This window comes from Asparagus officinalis, chromosome 4 (genome assembly GCF_001876935.1).
Source record: "Asparagus officinalis chromosome 4, Aspof.V1, whole genome shotgun sequence".
NCBI lineage: Eukaryota > Viridiplantae > Streptophyta > Magnoliopsida > Asparagales > Asparagaceae > Asparagus > Asparagus officinalis.
In genome coordinates, this window is record NC_033797.1 from 45,487,695 (window position 1) to 45,504,829 (window position 17,135).

Sequence of the window (17,135 nt, forward strand, 5' to 3'; positions counted from 1 at the left end):
TCAATAATTATTCGTGAACATTCATTAAGAGTGTTTGGGTAGTCTTTGTAAATTATTCAGTAGATATTCGGCCATTTGTTATCCTAGTCTCGTAAAAGAGCGAAACATGATATACTTGATGAATATGCAACCTAATGATAAGTAACATTCACAAATAAAAACTATTTATCCATATTTTAAGGAATAAACTGTATAAACTAATAGTTCATTAAACAAACGAATTAAATATATCTATCGTTAAATTCTATTCGTTTATTAACTGAATAATAAAAGATATTCGTTTATTATTAAATACACTAATGAATCAAATATGACCGAATGAATATTGAACTATTTGTTAGATATTTGGTTTGTTTCCACCCTTGTTTGTGGACACTTGGAGATTGACCAATGCACCCGCATCTGGTTTTGCCAGCAGGGATGATCCCTTATTGTTAAAAACCAACTTTTGGGCTAGTACATCCAATTTGATGAATCTTGGAGATCCCAAACCAAAATTGAAGAAAAATACAGAAATGTATTCATGAATATATGAGCGCATTTGAATCAATGACAACACTAGTATCATAGAGAGGAAGAATAGCTGGTCATTGCCCATACAAGATCTGAAAAAGAAAAAGGGTGGGGTGGGGGGGGGGGGGGGACAGGACCCGACACCCGCACCGGACGCAATAGGGGCGCACTCTGCGTAGAAAATGGCGCATGCACATGGTGTTTCCTATGGGTGAGAACGGGAGGAAGGTTCCTGCCTGTATTTCTCGCCGCCATGCCCGCACTATGCCCACCGCGTGGACGGGCGGCTCTCAAGCAATAATCATTGAAACCAGCAGAGGACATGCAAAATCTACCTGTGACCTAGTCCAATAACATTTCTTATGGAGTTGGCCTCCTCTTTTGCACTCTCCACCAAGGAATCCTGAAAAAGGAAAATACATCTTTTGATCATACAATGTCTGGTTTCTTTCCACATGTAAAAACTGTATTTAGTATAAATTAGAAAGCTGGAATGGAATAGTGAAAATAAAGTAGAGAATATGATAAAAAAAAATTATCGTGAGCAAGGTAGCTCCTGTAAAATGGAGGGGATTAATTGAGATGGGTTTAGATAGAGGCTAATGTGTGTCTCAATTCAAGCAAAGTATTAAGATTATAATTGGTGAAAAAAAAAGAATTAAAAATAATAATAGAGGGTACGTGTCTAATAGAACTAAGGATACAACCGTGGCTAACTTGGCAAAAAAATGTTGTTTTAACGGAACTTAAGAAGGTTTTAGGATAAAGTCTTTCTGAACTGACATTTTGTACAATTTTAGTTTGTCCTTAGAATGAATCCTTTCAGTTATTGTCAAAAGAAAAGCAAACTATCATCGCTAATTGACAATTCCATCCAAAAGTTGGTCAATAATGGCATAAAACTACCTGTGCATATATAAGCCTTCTAACAACTCTCCTGCTTGTCTCCTGAAGGTTACCAGCAAGCAAAACTTCATCCAGTATATAATAAGCCTGCAAAATTCAAAGTATTTATTTATTTTTTGAATGCTAGAGGTAAAAAAAAGGGATAAAAAATGCATTGCGAAAAACCACAGAAAATAAATACCTTGTGGAAGTTAAAGATCAAATCCAGCTCGCACACCTGAAACTCAATAATACAAGATAAAGTTAGATTCTATCGTATTCCTATAAAAATGATATCTATAATAAACTGTAGATGATAATTGGAATACTGTATGATCACATTGCCAAAGTACTCGTCCAAGATCACAAGAAAATGATGAATGAGTTCGAGGACCTCCAACTCATTGTCATCCGCATCGATACACATACAGAAATATAGGGAAGCATATCTGCAAATAAGAACAATTTTACGAGAATTTGAGATATTTGCAATCCAAGCAAGATTATGTACACTCGCACAATACCATGCACATCTGCATTACCTCCTGTATACTACTTTGAAACCTCTCCACTCGACGAAATTGCAGAGCTTTGGAGCTCGTCGAAGAATATCATTGCTTAGTTCGCGAATGACCTTCCGAAGGATAGAAATTGAATTTAAAATGTATACAACGTACAACGAATCATAAAAGATGTACAACGTGGTAAAAAGTTAAAAACCCAAGTAAGATAAGGCGGTAAAAAAAAAAGTCAACTGCATACTTTGGACCTTTCCTTCTGTGAATATGAAGAGTACCATTTTGTCAATCTCACTTTGCCTTGTCGATTAATTAGAAGTATGAAATGAATCTGAAACAATGAGAAAACAAAGTAAAATAATAAATATATAAATATAGGAGATATCGATCCCAAAGTTTGCAGGGAACAACGATATTCTCATGAGAAATTAAGAGTACATATATATGCTATAAAAAATTAATGAAGAAACTACCGGTTAAAAGCTTCATGGATCCACTAATTACATAGGCATTCAAAATGAATGAACTATTACCACATTGAAGTAGAAGAGTAAAACCTTACAAAAACTATTGTGAAAGGCAAAATTTAAAAAAAAAAGGTAGGTGGATGACGAACCATTTTTTAATTTGTGTCTGTCTTCAATCTAAGGAAAAACTAACTAATAATAAAAGGGACAGAAAAAGGAGGATAGTGCTCCTTACTAATAAATAATCCTATAATTAAAAAAGATTGGGCTTTGACTAAGCCGGTCCAAGTATTCTAACGTAAACATCGCTAATTATAAGGCTTGGTGCACAAAATTAAATTAAACCGCAAATTAAGAGATAATCCTCCTCCCATCCGCACAGGTTGCTACCCCATAGCAAAGATATCTCAGCCAAAAAGAAAATCACAAATTCAACGTATGTATTCCGAAAATTTTGTTCGGTGTAATAATCTTTAATAGTGTTATTTGTTCAGCATAAAGTTAAGTATTGTGCATTTTGTAAATATTTTCCACCACGCGCTCCCACAACCAGAGTGCCATCCTATTGGGTTAATTTCAGAAAACCCCTTTAACTTTGGGGGTGTTGCACTAAAACCCTCTTGAACTTCTGTTGTTGTTAAACATAAAATAGGTACGACAACAACAATCAATCCATATTTGTGAACAATGGAGAACCTTGTCGTCACTTGTACGTTAGATGTTTGGTAGCATCGCATCTCCGATCACTAATCGTGAGGAAGCAGAAACCAGAATTCCCTTGAACAGTTGTTATTCCACTAAAACCCTTAAACTTTAGGGGTTGTTGCATGTGACCCCCCCCCTAGACTTCTTTATTACACCAATATATTCTACTTGGAAACTTCTCATCTAATTCCAAAAATTAGCACCGTCATTTTGAACAAGTCATAAGGAGAGCACGCTAAAAGACGGAGATTACCTCACCCGCCACCCACCCATCCACCCACGCACGACCCATCAGACTCACCCCACCCACACACAGAAATCCCGCCACTGCCCCGCCAGAAAAAAAACATTTTGTCTTTTTACTAAAAGATTATTTTTTGTGTCTAATAAGGATTATTTATTTCTTTTTTGTCACGTTCTGCGACTTGACATGCTAGTGTTGACAGTGCTAGATTGGATAATTTGTTGGATTAAATGATAATCTTTTGGTGAAATTAAATGAACTATAAAAGTTCAGGGGATTTATATGCAATAGCCTCTAAGTCGAGGGAGTTTACTGTAATTAAAAAGTTAGGGGGTTTAATGCAACAAGCCGAAAGGTCAGGGGAGTTTTCCGTCATTATATCCCTTTTTATGTACTTAACTACAATTAGGTTTGGGTAGTTCGGGCCATGTAATTTTGGTTCCTTTTGGGCCTTATGGCCCAGTGAAATGGATTTTCCCCATTCTAGTGTACAATAGTAACTAGCCATTCACCAGTATTTTCTGACCAGGCCTTTTAAATCCATCTCGTCCGAACCAAATTTTGTTAGGAAATATTGATTATGCACACAAAAAAAAGAAAAATTCACAAATTTTTTTTGTAGAGATCGAGCTCGGAACGAAAAATTTATGGTCTAAGGGGTTTTTGGGCCTTGACTTTTTAGAAGACAAGGGAAAATGAGAAAAAGTCCCTCGCTAGCCCCGCACCCCCCACCCCCTATCTATTGTTTATTATCTAGCTTTTCTTATCTCCAAAGTCCACACTAGCAAAAATAAGGAAATTGGCGACGAGGTATTAGCAGGGGATATCAAATCCGTCGTCAATAAGAACATTGGCGACGGAAACAGTCCCGCCGCCAATACCTCGTCGCCAATGTTTGCATTGGAGACAGGTGTTGGCCGTCGCCAATGCGTATTAGTGACTGGTTATCCCGTTGCCAATGAGTGACCCCTACAAAAATTAAGGGTTATTTTAATATTAGTCCCTCAAATCTTCAATATTTCAAAAGTAATCCCCCAAATTATGGAAATTGTTAACACATCTAGAGGTGGAAATGAACCAAATAATTAACAAATAGTTCGATAATTATCAAATAACTATTCAATCATATTCGATTCAATAGTCCATTTAACATAAACAAATATTTTTTAGTATTCGAGTTTGCTAACGATTAGAATTTGACCAGATGTATAATCAATTCATTTGTCTATTAAATATTCATTTAAATTGATCACAAGTTACTATTTGTATTATTGCATATATGATGTCGTACTTTTAATCACTTATCATTTCTACTTAAGTTTTATATACTGGTTTTAAGAATTAAATAATCTTAAATCTATTTTCTAATTAAATTTTGATTTAAATATATACACATCATATATCATAAAGGAATAATTTTTATTTATAAATTTTAATACTACTTGAAAATTAATTCTTTAGCGGAATAAATATACTTTGATATTCGATCGATAAGTATTCATGAGTTTTTAGCTTCGACTTCAATTAGTTTAGAGAAAATGATGAGAAAAATAAAAAGATGGGAATATGGTGAGAGACTAATGAGGATATCATTTTTAGTTACACGTGTTATGAGCATGTAACCATATTGATCTTGCTAATGATATACCAGAACTTATCTGTGACGCCCCTGTTTTCACACTTGGCTGCAGTCCAAGGTGAACCCAGAGATGTCAAACCTGTCATGCACCTCCACTGTGCAACAACATGTTTCACCAATCACAGTAATATCCTCTAGTGGAAACCAATATAAATGAAGGTACAAAACAGGCAAATAAGGGAAATAAATACTATAGACATGATACGGAAAGATATATCTCATAAATGAAATCATGTCTCAAATAAACTAAACTGGAATACAACTGATATACATCTGGAGTCTAAAATAACATGATATGTCTCAACATGAATCGATTAGAAATAGTACTAAGGCATATTGCCTTAACAATATGAGTACAAACTCAAATGACTAAATGGAAACATAAGATCACTGTGGAGTCCATACTAGTAAAAATACGCGACGACGACTATGCAAAAACTCTGTCACCCTGCGACTCTCCGATGCTCTGAGCCGCCTGAAATGAGAAATAAAATAAAAGAAAAAGAACAACAACAAGAGCGTCAGAGCGCTACAGCAAGTTCACCTCCATCCGCCCCCAGGGGAAGGGCTGCTAGATGATGAAGTGGAGGCTCTATCTATTAAGCATAGTCTACCTAGATCATTTTCTCTGTATCTAATGAAATTAATATTTAGAAACTTACAACTTGAGACGTAGTACGTCGAGCGAAATAATCCAAACAAGGAAACCCTCATGTATATACCGTATGTCTCAGATAGTAAATAACTAAATATTAACCCTGAACTAAGCAATCAAAATATAATTGGAAAGTAAAGCATCATAATAGACATCAGCATATGTATCTCGTGTACTCGTATAGCAAAGTATCTCAACAATGAGTAGAAACACTTTTGGCATCCGCCAAATACTCATGTAAATAGTTTATAATATTATTATTATGAACTTCTTCCAACTCATCGCATCATCACGCGGATCGACAAATAGGTATCATCGCATCATAGTGCAGATCGACAAATAGGTATCATCGCATCATAGTGCGGATCGACAAATATGTATCATCGCATCATAGTGCGGATCGACATATATGTATCATCGCATCACCGTGCGGATCGACAAATAGGTATCATCGCAGTCTCATTTGCGGTGTACTAACTCACAAGTAAATAGATCTCAATTCGTCATAATCCCCGTGGGATACTCAAATGCGTATTTCGTCATATTCATGACTGTAAGTATAACATCAAGCGGCTCAAACTCCGCGATCGCGTCACAAACGGCGCAAACAAACTCCAGAAAATAAAACTAGGCCAAACTGTCTAGTAAATGATCAGGATTTCCAACCCCGACTATCTGCGGTATTAACTAATTGTGAATAGTATCAGTACTTAATAATAGCAACAGTACTTTACGACTAGTATCCGTACTCATGAATAGTAACAGTACATATGAATAGTACCGTATGCATGAATAGTAACGGTATGTATAAATAGTACCCATACGTATGAATAATGTCAGTACTTATGAATAGTGTCGTATGTATGAACAATAACAGTACGTATGAATAGTACCCCCAGTATGCATGAATAGTAATAGTACTTATGAATAGTGCCGTACGTATGAACAGTACGGTATTTATAAATAGTACCACAGTATGTATGAATAGTACCCATGACTAGTGCCGTACGTATGAACAGTACGGTATTTATAAATAGTACCATAGTATTTATGAATAGTACCCATGAATAGTATCGTACGTATGAACAGTACGGTATTTATAAATAGTACCACAGTATTTATGAATAGTACCCATGAATAGTGTCGTACGTATAAACAATACGGTATTTATGAATAGTACCGTACATATGAATAGTACCCATGTTATGAATAGTGTCGTACGTATGAATAGTACCGTATATATGAATAGTACCATACGTATAAAAAAATAGTAACAGTATTTCCAGCGGTAGACATGTACGTATAGTTCTAGCTGGCAATATCATGTCTTTAGGAATTTGGTCTTATATTCTATTCATCAATTTTCATCAATATCAAGTCTTTTCTTCAATATCATGTATATTCATCAATTTTTATCAATATCATGTCTTTTCATCAATATCATGTATATTCATCAATATCATGTCTTTTCATCAATATCATGTATATTCATCAATATCATGTATATTCATCAAGATCAAAATTTACTGGGGATGGGTTTGGAAAGAGATGAACTTGCCTTTATTGAACTCTGAAATTGAAATCCCTATCCGTTCCTACTTTTCGAATTGCCAAAATCCCCTTCTTCTTTCCCTTTCTTTTCTTCCTCTCTCTCTCTCTCTCTCTCTCTCTCTCTTCTTTCTCTCTCGTTGAGTGTGTGCAGAGAGTGAGGGGGCTCTGTCCCTTTTTATAGAGAGATGAGGGTAGGGGGTAGGTGGCACAGTGTGAGGAGTTGGTGGCACAGGAAAAAGAGAGAAAAAATATATATATAATATTTTATATTATTTTTAAAAATAGGATTTCAGACTCTATTCTCAGAAATCATCAAAAATTTACCCATAGCACCGTCTCATCATTCTAAGATCAATGGTGTAAACCTCATGTCCATATGATCAATATAAAAATTATTAAAAATACAAATACGATAGATGTCAGTAGACGCGATACTGTCTCAAAATAGTGTTTCAGTCTCCGTCGTCAGAACTCAATGAAACTTTACCCACAACATGGTCTTGACATTCTAAGATCAATGGCGCAAATTTCTGATACCGTCTCAAAATAGTATTTCAGTCTCCGTTGTCAAAACACAACGAAACTTTAATCACAACACGGCCTTGACATTTTAAAATCAATGGCGCAAATTTTGTGCTCATCTGATTAATAGAAAAATTACTAAAAATAAAATAGTATCAGGTTTCAGTAGACTCGTGATACCGAGGCTGAAACTGCGAATCGATCTCAAATGATTCCAATCTAATCCATTCATCCCAGAATGATCACAACTTATAATAAAACTCATTTATTATCATTTATAATAATATTTTCAAAATTTTTGGGGTTTTACATTCTTCCCCCCTTAAAAGAATTTCGTCCTCGAAATTCCGCAATCGCATCTTAGAGATTAATAATATGAGAAAAGTACATTGAGGGAATAATCCAGACAAGGAAACCCTCACATATACATCTCGTACCATTAATCTCTAGATATGAAACAAAAAATTTCTACACTTAACAATCTAGAATGCAAATACTCTCACTTAACCCCTAATTAAGCGAAACTAGTACGTCGGGTGAAAAATCCAAACAAGGAACCCCCCATATATATACCATGTGTTCCGAATGATTAGGAGCTAAGTGTTAATACCCTTATTCTAGCATTAAATATAAATATGACCATATAAATAATCATAAACACAAACAAGTCATAATCAATTAATTTTACCTGCTCAAACAGGTGTGGGTAGTCGCGATGCATATCCTCTTCGCGCTCCCAAGAAGCCTCCTCAGCTCCTTTCCAGTTCCATTGAACTTTAACTAAAGGAATCACCTTATTTCTTAGTCTCTTGTCCTCTCTAGCAAGGATGCAAACTGGCACCTCAATGGTGGACAAATCTGTCTGAATCTCGATCTCAGATGTATCAATCACCCTCTGCTGCTCCTCATCGCGTAGGTACTTCTTAAGCATCGACACATGAAATACATCGTGCACACTTGACATCGATGCTGGAAGATCTAGTCTATATGAAACCGCTCCAACACGCTTGGTAATCCGAAATGGTCCAACATATCTCGGGGCAAGTTTACCTCGTCTTCCAAATCGCTTAACGCCCTTCATTGGTGATACTTTTAACATAACAAAATCTCCAACCTGAAACTCCAAAGGTCGTCGTCTTTGATCTGCGTAGCTCTTCTGCCGACTCTGAGCGGCAAGAATACGCTCTCTAATCAATGCTACCTTCTCAGCAGTCTGCCTCACAAGCTCTGGCCCAAGCAATAAGCTATCCTCCGGCTCTGCCCAACAAATCGGGGATCTATTGCTTGATAACTATTGTTATAAGTGAACTGGATCAAGGGTATGTGGTCCTATCACCTGCCCTGGAAGTCTAAAATGCAAGCCCGCAACATGTCTTCCAAGACTTGGTTTACTCTCTCCGTCTGCCCATCTGTCTGCGGGTGAAATACACTGCTGTATGATAATCTGCTGCCAAACGAATCCTGAAAGCTCCTCCAAAAATGCGAAGTGAAAACCGAGCCTCGATCCGACACGATCATCTCTGGAACTCCATGTAGTCGAACTATCTCCCAAATGAAGATTCTCGCATAAGTCTCGGCGGTGTAGGTAGTTCTCACTGGTATAAAAATGTGCTGACTTTGTCAACCGATCAACTATCACCCAAACGGAATCGTTCCCTTTCTTTGACCTCGGCTCTGCCCAACAAATCGGGGATCTACAGGGCCTCCCGTACAATGCCTCATACGGAGCCATACCAATCGTCACTTGATAACTGTTATTATAATCGAACTCGATCAAAGGTATGTGGTCCTCCCAGCTGCCCTGGAAGTCTAAAATGCAAGCCCGCAACATGTACGGCTCCTAGGCCTGCTAATGACGTATCTGTGTAGACAACAAATGTCCTATCACTGCTCGGAATAGTCAAAACTGGTGCTGTAGTTAACTTTGTCTTTAATGTCTTAAAAGCCTTCTGGCACTCTGTGTCCCAAATGAACTGTACACCCTTTTTCGTAAGGCGTGTAAGTGGCGTCGCAATCTTCGAGAAGTCCTGAATGAATTTCCTGTAATAGCCGGCTAAACCCAAGAAGCTACGAATCTCTGTGACGGTCTTTGGCGGCTCCCATTCTAGTACTGCCTCAACCTTCACCGGATCTACTGCAATGCCCTCTCTACTGATGACGTGGCCTAAAAATCTAACATCCGATAGCCAGAATTCGCACTTGCTGAACTTGGCGTATAACTGATGCTCCTGCAAGGTCTGTAATGTCAATCGTAGATGCTGCTCGTGCTCTGCCTCCGATCTCGAATAGATAAGGATATCGTCGATAAATACAATCACAAACTGGTCCAAGTATGGACGGAAAACCCGGTTCATCAAATCCATGAATACTGCGGGTGCATTGGTCAGCCCAAATGGCATGACGAGAAATTCAAAGGACCCATATCGAGTCAGAAAGGCGGTCTTGGGAATATCCATCTCCCGGACTCGTAACTGGTGATAGCCAGAACGAAGATCAATCTTAGAGAAATAATGCGCTCCTTGTAGCTGGTCGAACAAGTCATCAATCCTCGGTAATGGGTACCTATTCCGGATGGTGACCTTGTTCAACTCACGATAATCGATACATAATCGCATACTACCGTCCTTCTTCTTCACGAAAAGGACTGGTGCTCCCCATGGAGAATGACTCCGACGAATAAAGCCCTGAGATAACAACTCATCCAACTGGGTCTGTAGCTCCCTCATCTCAGCAGGTGTCATACGATAGGGTGCTCGGGATATCGGTGCTGTGCCCGGCTGCAACTCGATGCAGAACTCAACCTCTCTCATAGGAGGTAATCCGGGTATATCCTGAAAGACATCCTGATAATCAGAGACAACTCTAGTCTTACACAAATCAGCACTCTGGTCCCTCAGCATTACCTCCTCGATGTATGCCAGAAGAGACTCCGCAAACTGGTTGCCCTGTGAAGTCGCTATGATCAACTCAGACCCATCGGACGCTCGCAAGTTGACTGTCTTAGCGAAACAGTCGATACTAACATGGTACTCAAATCGATTCCAATCTGATCAATTCATTCCAGAATGATCATAAATCATAATAAAACTCATTTATTATTATTTATAATAATATTTTCAAAATTTTTGGGGTTTTACATTCTTCCCTCCTTAAAAGAATTTCGTCCTCGAAATTCCACAATCGTATCTTAGAGATTAGTTGACTGTCTTAGCGAAACAGTCGATACTAACATGGTAGGATGAAAGCCAATCCATACCGAGAATGACCTCGAACTTCGACATCCGCAACACGATCATATCTATGAGAAACTCGGACTCATCTAAACTGATGACACAACTCCTGCAGATACTCTCTAATATGGATATCTCCCCTAGAGGAGTAGAGATGGATAGTGGTACGTTTAAAGGATGTGCAACTAACTGAAGCCTATCCATGAAGGTATGAGAAATAAAAGGATGTGAAGCTCCAGAATCGAATAAGATCCGAGCCGGAAAGGAATTCACAAGAAAGATACCTTCCACTATGGCTCGGAAAGGAATTCACAAGAAAGATACCTTCCACTATGGCTCCGCTCGCACCCTGATCATGTGGTATGACTGCATAAACCCTGCCGGTGGCTGGTAACTGTTGAACTGGTGGTGGTGGAGCATACGGGGCCATCTGTGCCTCGGGAATCTCTTGGATAGCACGTATTTGGCCTGTTGGCCCCTCAATCCTCGGAATGACAGGTGGTGCCTCGATCCTTCCCTGCTGCTGACCGTAGGCGCGGCCCTGCTGCTGTTGCTGGGCCTGACCATTATTCTGCTGCTGACCGTGTCCTCGACTTTGCTGCTGGCCTCCTCTTGGTGCGCTACGGCACTCTGCTGCTCTGTGTCCAAATTTCTGACAGTTGTGGCATGTCCCCTGAAATTTGTGTTGCTGCTGCCTCCTCTGATCCTGCGGTGGTCTTCCCTTGAACTGTCCTTGCTGCTGATGCTGAAAATCCTTACCATGTTGCTGGGGTCCTCCAGGTCCGGCAAAAGGTCTCTTACCCTTGCCCTTATCCCTGGTCTGTTCTGCTTTAGCATTTCCTTCCTTGTCTTTCTGGAACATAGTCGTCTCGGTCTCCTGAGAAATGGCGGCATTAGCTACCTCTCGAACTGAGTGAAACCTCCTGGAAACGAGGTAGCGATGAAGGCTAGGATGTAGCCCCGCTAGAAACATCTGTGCTTGGCGTTCTCCCGTCTGCCACATGCCCGTAAAGTGAAGCAGACTCATAAACTTGCTTTCGTAATCAGCTACGGTCATGTCTCCCTGCGTTAATCTGGACAGCTCAAGTTCCTTCCCGGCCCGTGCTGCGAAAGAGATGTATTGCTCATCAAAGAAGTATACAAAATCCTCCCAAGTGAGAGTCATCCGGTGCTCTGGGGTAAACTGAAGTCGATACCATCCTCCGGCATCACCCTTAAGACTGTAAGCTGCTAGCCTTTGCCTTTGCACTGAATTTACACCAAGTAAGTCTAGTATGTTACTTACATCCTCCTTCCATTTATGAGCTGCAAGTGAATCTGATGACCCCTGAAACTCTGGTACCCTCATCTTCTGATACCGCTCTACTAAACGGAGCCAAGCCTCCTGCTCTGCTGCTTGCCCTACAACTGCTAGTGGTGTAATCCCTGGTGTGATCTCTGGGGTCTCCTCCGAGATGGGAATGACTGGAATCACCGGTGGTGGTGTAACTGGCTGAACATGATTCGTCATCTGCTCCTTAAGTGCTGTTAACATGGTTGTTATAGGTGCCATGAGGTCTATAAGGTACTGCGGAGCCTACTGCGGCTCTAGCGGGGCCTGCTGCTGCGCGGTTGGAGCCTGCTGCGGCTCTGGCTCCTCTTGCTCATCTCTCCTTGTATGAGGCCTACCACGTCCGCGTCCTTGTCCCGCCATCTAAAGTTCAGGCAGATGGTTTATAAGACACAGTATACCACGTCCGCGTCCTTGTCCCGCCATCTAAAGTTCAGGCAGATGGTTTATAAGACACAGTATTGAGATCTCAGGCGAAAACATATTTAGTAATAAATTATTCATGAAAATACTTTTAAATCAAAGTAAGGTAGTAAAAAAAATTCCAAAATTTTGAGATATACGCATATATCGTCCTCACTCATTCTAAGAAATTCTTATCGGACTCTATACATGAATCCTAGGAAACTCTATTCTACCTCCACGACTCAACACAAGATGATCCTAAGGATACTGGAACTAGAGCTCTGATACCAACTGTGACGCCCCTGTTTTCACACTTGGCTGCAATCCAAGGTGAACCCAGAGATGTCAAACATGTCATGCACCTCCACTGTGCAACAACATGTTTCACCAATCACAGTAATATCCTCTAGTGGAAACCAATATAAATGAAGGTACAAAACAGGCAAATAAGGGAAATAAATACTATAGACATGATACAGAAAGATATATCTCATAAATGAAATCATGTCCCAAATAAACTAAACTGGAATACAACTGATATACATCTGGAGTCTAAAATAACATGATATGTCTCAACATGAATCGATTAGAAATCGTACTAAGGCATATTGCCTTAACAATATGAGTACAAACTCAAATGACTAAATGGAAACATAAGATCACTGTGGAGTCCATACTAGTAAAACTACGCGACGGCGACTATGCAAGAACTCTGTCACCTTGCGACTCTCCGATGCTCTGAGCCACCTGAAATGAGAAATAAAATAAAAGAAAAAGAACAACAACAAGAGCGTCAGAGCGCTACAGCAAGTTCACCTCCATCCGCCCCCAGGGGAAGAGCTACTAGATGATGAAGTGGAGGCTCTATCTATTAAGCATAGTCTACCTAGATCATTTTCCCTGTATCTAATGGAATTAATATTTAGAAACTTACAACTTGAGACGTAGTACGTCGAGCGAAATAATCCAAACAAGGAAACCCTCATGTATATACCGTATGTATCATCGCATCATAGTGCGGATCGATAAATAGGTATCATCGCATCATAGTGCGGATCGATAAATAGGTATCATCGCATCATAGTGCGGATCGATAAATAGGTATCATCGCATCATAGTGCGGATCGATAAATAGGTATCATCGCATCATAGTGCGGATCGACAAATAGGTATCATCGCATCCCCGTGCGGATCGACAAATAGGTATCATCGCAGTCTCATTTGCGGTGTACTAACTCATAAGTAAATAGATCTCAATTCGTCATAATCCCCGTGGGATACTCAAATGCGTATTTCGTCATATTCATGACTGTAAGTATAACATCAAGCGGCTCAAACTCCGTGATCGCGTTAAAAATGGCGCAAACAAACTCCAGAAAATAAAACTAGGCCAAACTGTCCAGTAAATGATCAGGATTTCCAACCCCGACTATCTGTGGTATTAACTAATTGTGAATAGTATCAGTACTTAATAATAGCAACAGTACTTTACGACTAGTATCCGTACTCATGAATAGTAACAGTACATATGAATAGTACCGTATGCATGAATAGTAACGGTATGTATAAATAGTACCCATATGTATGAATAGTATCAGTACTTATGAATAGTGTCGTATGTATGAACAATAACAGTACATATGAATAGTACCCCCAGTATGCATGAATAGTAATAGTACTTATGAATAGTATCGTACGTATGAACAGTACGTTATTTGTAAATAGTACCATAGTATTTATGAATAGTACCCATGAATAGTGTCGTACGTATGAACAGTAAGGTATTTATGAATAGTACCGTACATATGAAGAGTACCCATGAATAGTGGCGTACGTATGAACAGTACGGTATTTATGAATAGTACCGTACATATGAATAGTAACCATGAATAGTGCCGTACATATGAATAGTATCGTATTTATGAATAGTACCATACGTATAAAATAGTAACAGTGTTTCTAGCGGTAGACATGTACGTATAGTTCTAGCTAGCAATATCATGTCTTTAGAAATTTGGTCTTATATTCTATTCATCAATTTTCATCAATATCAAGTCTTTTCTTCAATATCATGTATATTCATCAATTTTTATCAATATCATGTCTTTTCATCAATATCATGTATATTCATCAATATCATGTCTTTTCATCAATATCATGTATATTCATCAATATCATGTCTTTTCATCAATATCATGTATATTCATCAATATCATGTATATTCATCAAGATCAAAATTTACTGGGGATGGGTTTGGAAAGAGATGAACTTGCCTTTATTGATCTCTGAAATTGGACTCCCTATCCGTTCCTTTTCTCCGAATAGCCAAAGGCCCCTCTATCTTTTCCCCTCTTTTCTTCCTCTCTGTCTTTTCCTTCTCTCTCTCTCTCTCCTTCTTTCTCTCTCTCTCTCCCTCTCTCTCCCCTTCTCTTTCTCTCTCTTCTTTCTCTTTTCTGCGTGCTCAGAAGAGAGGGAGGGGAGATGCTTTTATAGGAGATGAGAGGAGAGGGGTAGGTGAGAAGTTAGGCAGGGTAGGTGAAATAGGAAAGAGAGAGAAAAAATATATATATATATATATATAATATTTTATATTATTTTAAAAATAGGATTTCAGACTTCATTCTCAGAAAGAAATGAAAATTTACCCATAGCACCGTCTCGTCATTCTAAAATCAATGGTGTAAACCTCATATCCATATGATCAATATAAAAATTATTAAAAATACAAATATAATGGATGACAGTAGACGCGATACTGTCTCAAAATAGTGTTTCAGTCTCTGTCGTCAATACTCAATAAAACTTTACCCACAACACGTTATTGATATTCTAAGATCAATGGCGTAAATCTCGTGCCCATCTGATCAATAGAAAAATTTCTAAAAATAAAACAGTATCAGTTTTCAGTAGACTCGCAATACCGAGGCTGAAACTGCGAATCGATCTCAAATCGATTCCAATCTGATCAGTTCATTCCAGAATGATCATAAATCATAATAAAACTTATTTATTATCATTTATAATAATATTTTCAAAATTTTCGGGGTTTTACATTATCATAGTCATATTCAATTAATTAGGAATTCTATGTTAATTTAAAATTTATTTTTCTTTTATTCTTTATGCTAGTAGATTCGATGACCTCCAATTGGCTTCATTTACGGATGAACTTGAGACTACAAACATCATTAATGAATTTGAGATGAGTTAAATGAGATTTAATCACTAAAGAAAAGGATGAAAATAGTTTAGATAAAGTTCACTTGGAGTTTTTATAACGTTAAGAGGAGAAGGAGCCGTCGAAATTAAGTTAGAGCGAAGATGATATCTGTTGGAGAAAAAAGGTTTTTAATGGATTTGAGTTTTTACGTTTTAACGGGTCAACTAGGTCCAAACGGGTTGGATTTTTAATGGGTACAGTTTCTTATAATTAAAAGTCAAGGGAAAATGGTAATAATAGTTAGATTTAAAGGAATATTTCTTTAAATCTAACCGGTGTTAACTAGGGGACCTAATTGTAAATATTGCGATGATTTGAGGGATGTAATAGAAATTTCCATGATTTGAGTGAGCAATTTTAAAATATTGAAGATTTGAAGGACTAACTTTGAAATATTGAAGATTTGAGGGACTAATATTGAAATAATTCAAAAATTAACTCTGAACTCAATGATGTAAAAGGAAAATCAGTAATAATAGTCAGATTTGAGGGTTGCAATAGCAATTTCTATGATTTAGGGTCCTAATTTCAAAATATTAAAGCTTTGAGGGGCTAAAATTAAAATATCCCAAACCTTATCTCAAACCAAACCCTAGCCTCCACCCATTTCTCATTCTCAGTCTCTCTCTCTCTCTCTTTCCCCTCATTCTCCAAGCCCTAACTCGCCCGCTCGCTTACCTCGACCCATCGGCAGCCTACGCGCCCGCCCGCAACCAGCCGCCTGTGCGTCCACCCGTCCACGTCGCAAACAGCCATTAGCCCACGCCCCCTTACTTCTGTGCCTGATCGTCGTACGTCGCCCCTACTCGCTCTTCGTCCCACCAGCGACCGACGACCATCATTGTCTGTCCTTGCAGTAAACTTTTTTATTTTTTTCAATTTATAGTTTTAAGATAATTTTTATTCTTTACCTAACTAATTAAAATTTTTAGACTTTGATTATACTAAATTGCAGATTAATTATTTGAACGCCTCCATCCTCAACTCCAACCATCGTCGACATCTTTCACCTCCTTAAAAGGTTTTTAGTCTTCACTTATTTCTAGTTTTTAGTTTTTTTATTAGGGGTTTTTATCTTTAGGCCCATTTGTTTATCGAGCTTTATCTTTAAACCCAAGTATTATTAGTTTTATCTTTAAGCCCAATTCACTTTTGGTATTTGCCTTTAAACCCAATTCTAAAATACAAAACTTTTACTACTTGTATTTTTACAAAATAAATGTAAAAACCCTAAAATACCCCTTTGATTGG

The 17,135-nt window shown here is 38.3% G+C and overlaps 1 protein-coding gene across 1 annotated transcript; it reads right to left on the reverse strand.

The window, feature by feature from the left end:
• LOC109837359 (AP-1 complex subunit sigma-2-like) lies at window positions 835-2,623 on the reverse strand. The gene is made up of 7 exons (XM_020405572.1): window positions 2,533-2,623; window positions 2,161-2,247; window positions 1,941-2,032; window positions 1,739-1,847; window positions 1,601-1,636; window positions 1,420-1,506; window positions 835-916 (listed from the first exon to the last, which is right to left on the reverse strand). The coding sequence occupies exons 1-7, from the start codon at window positions 2,533-2,535 to the stop codon at window positions 845-847; spliced, it is 486 nt and encodes a 161-aa protein (XP_020261161.1). The 5' UTR covers window positions 2,536-2,623; the 3' UTR covers window positions 835-844.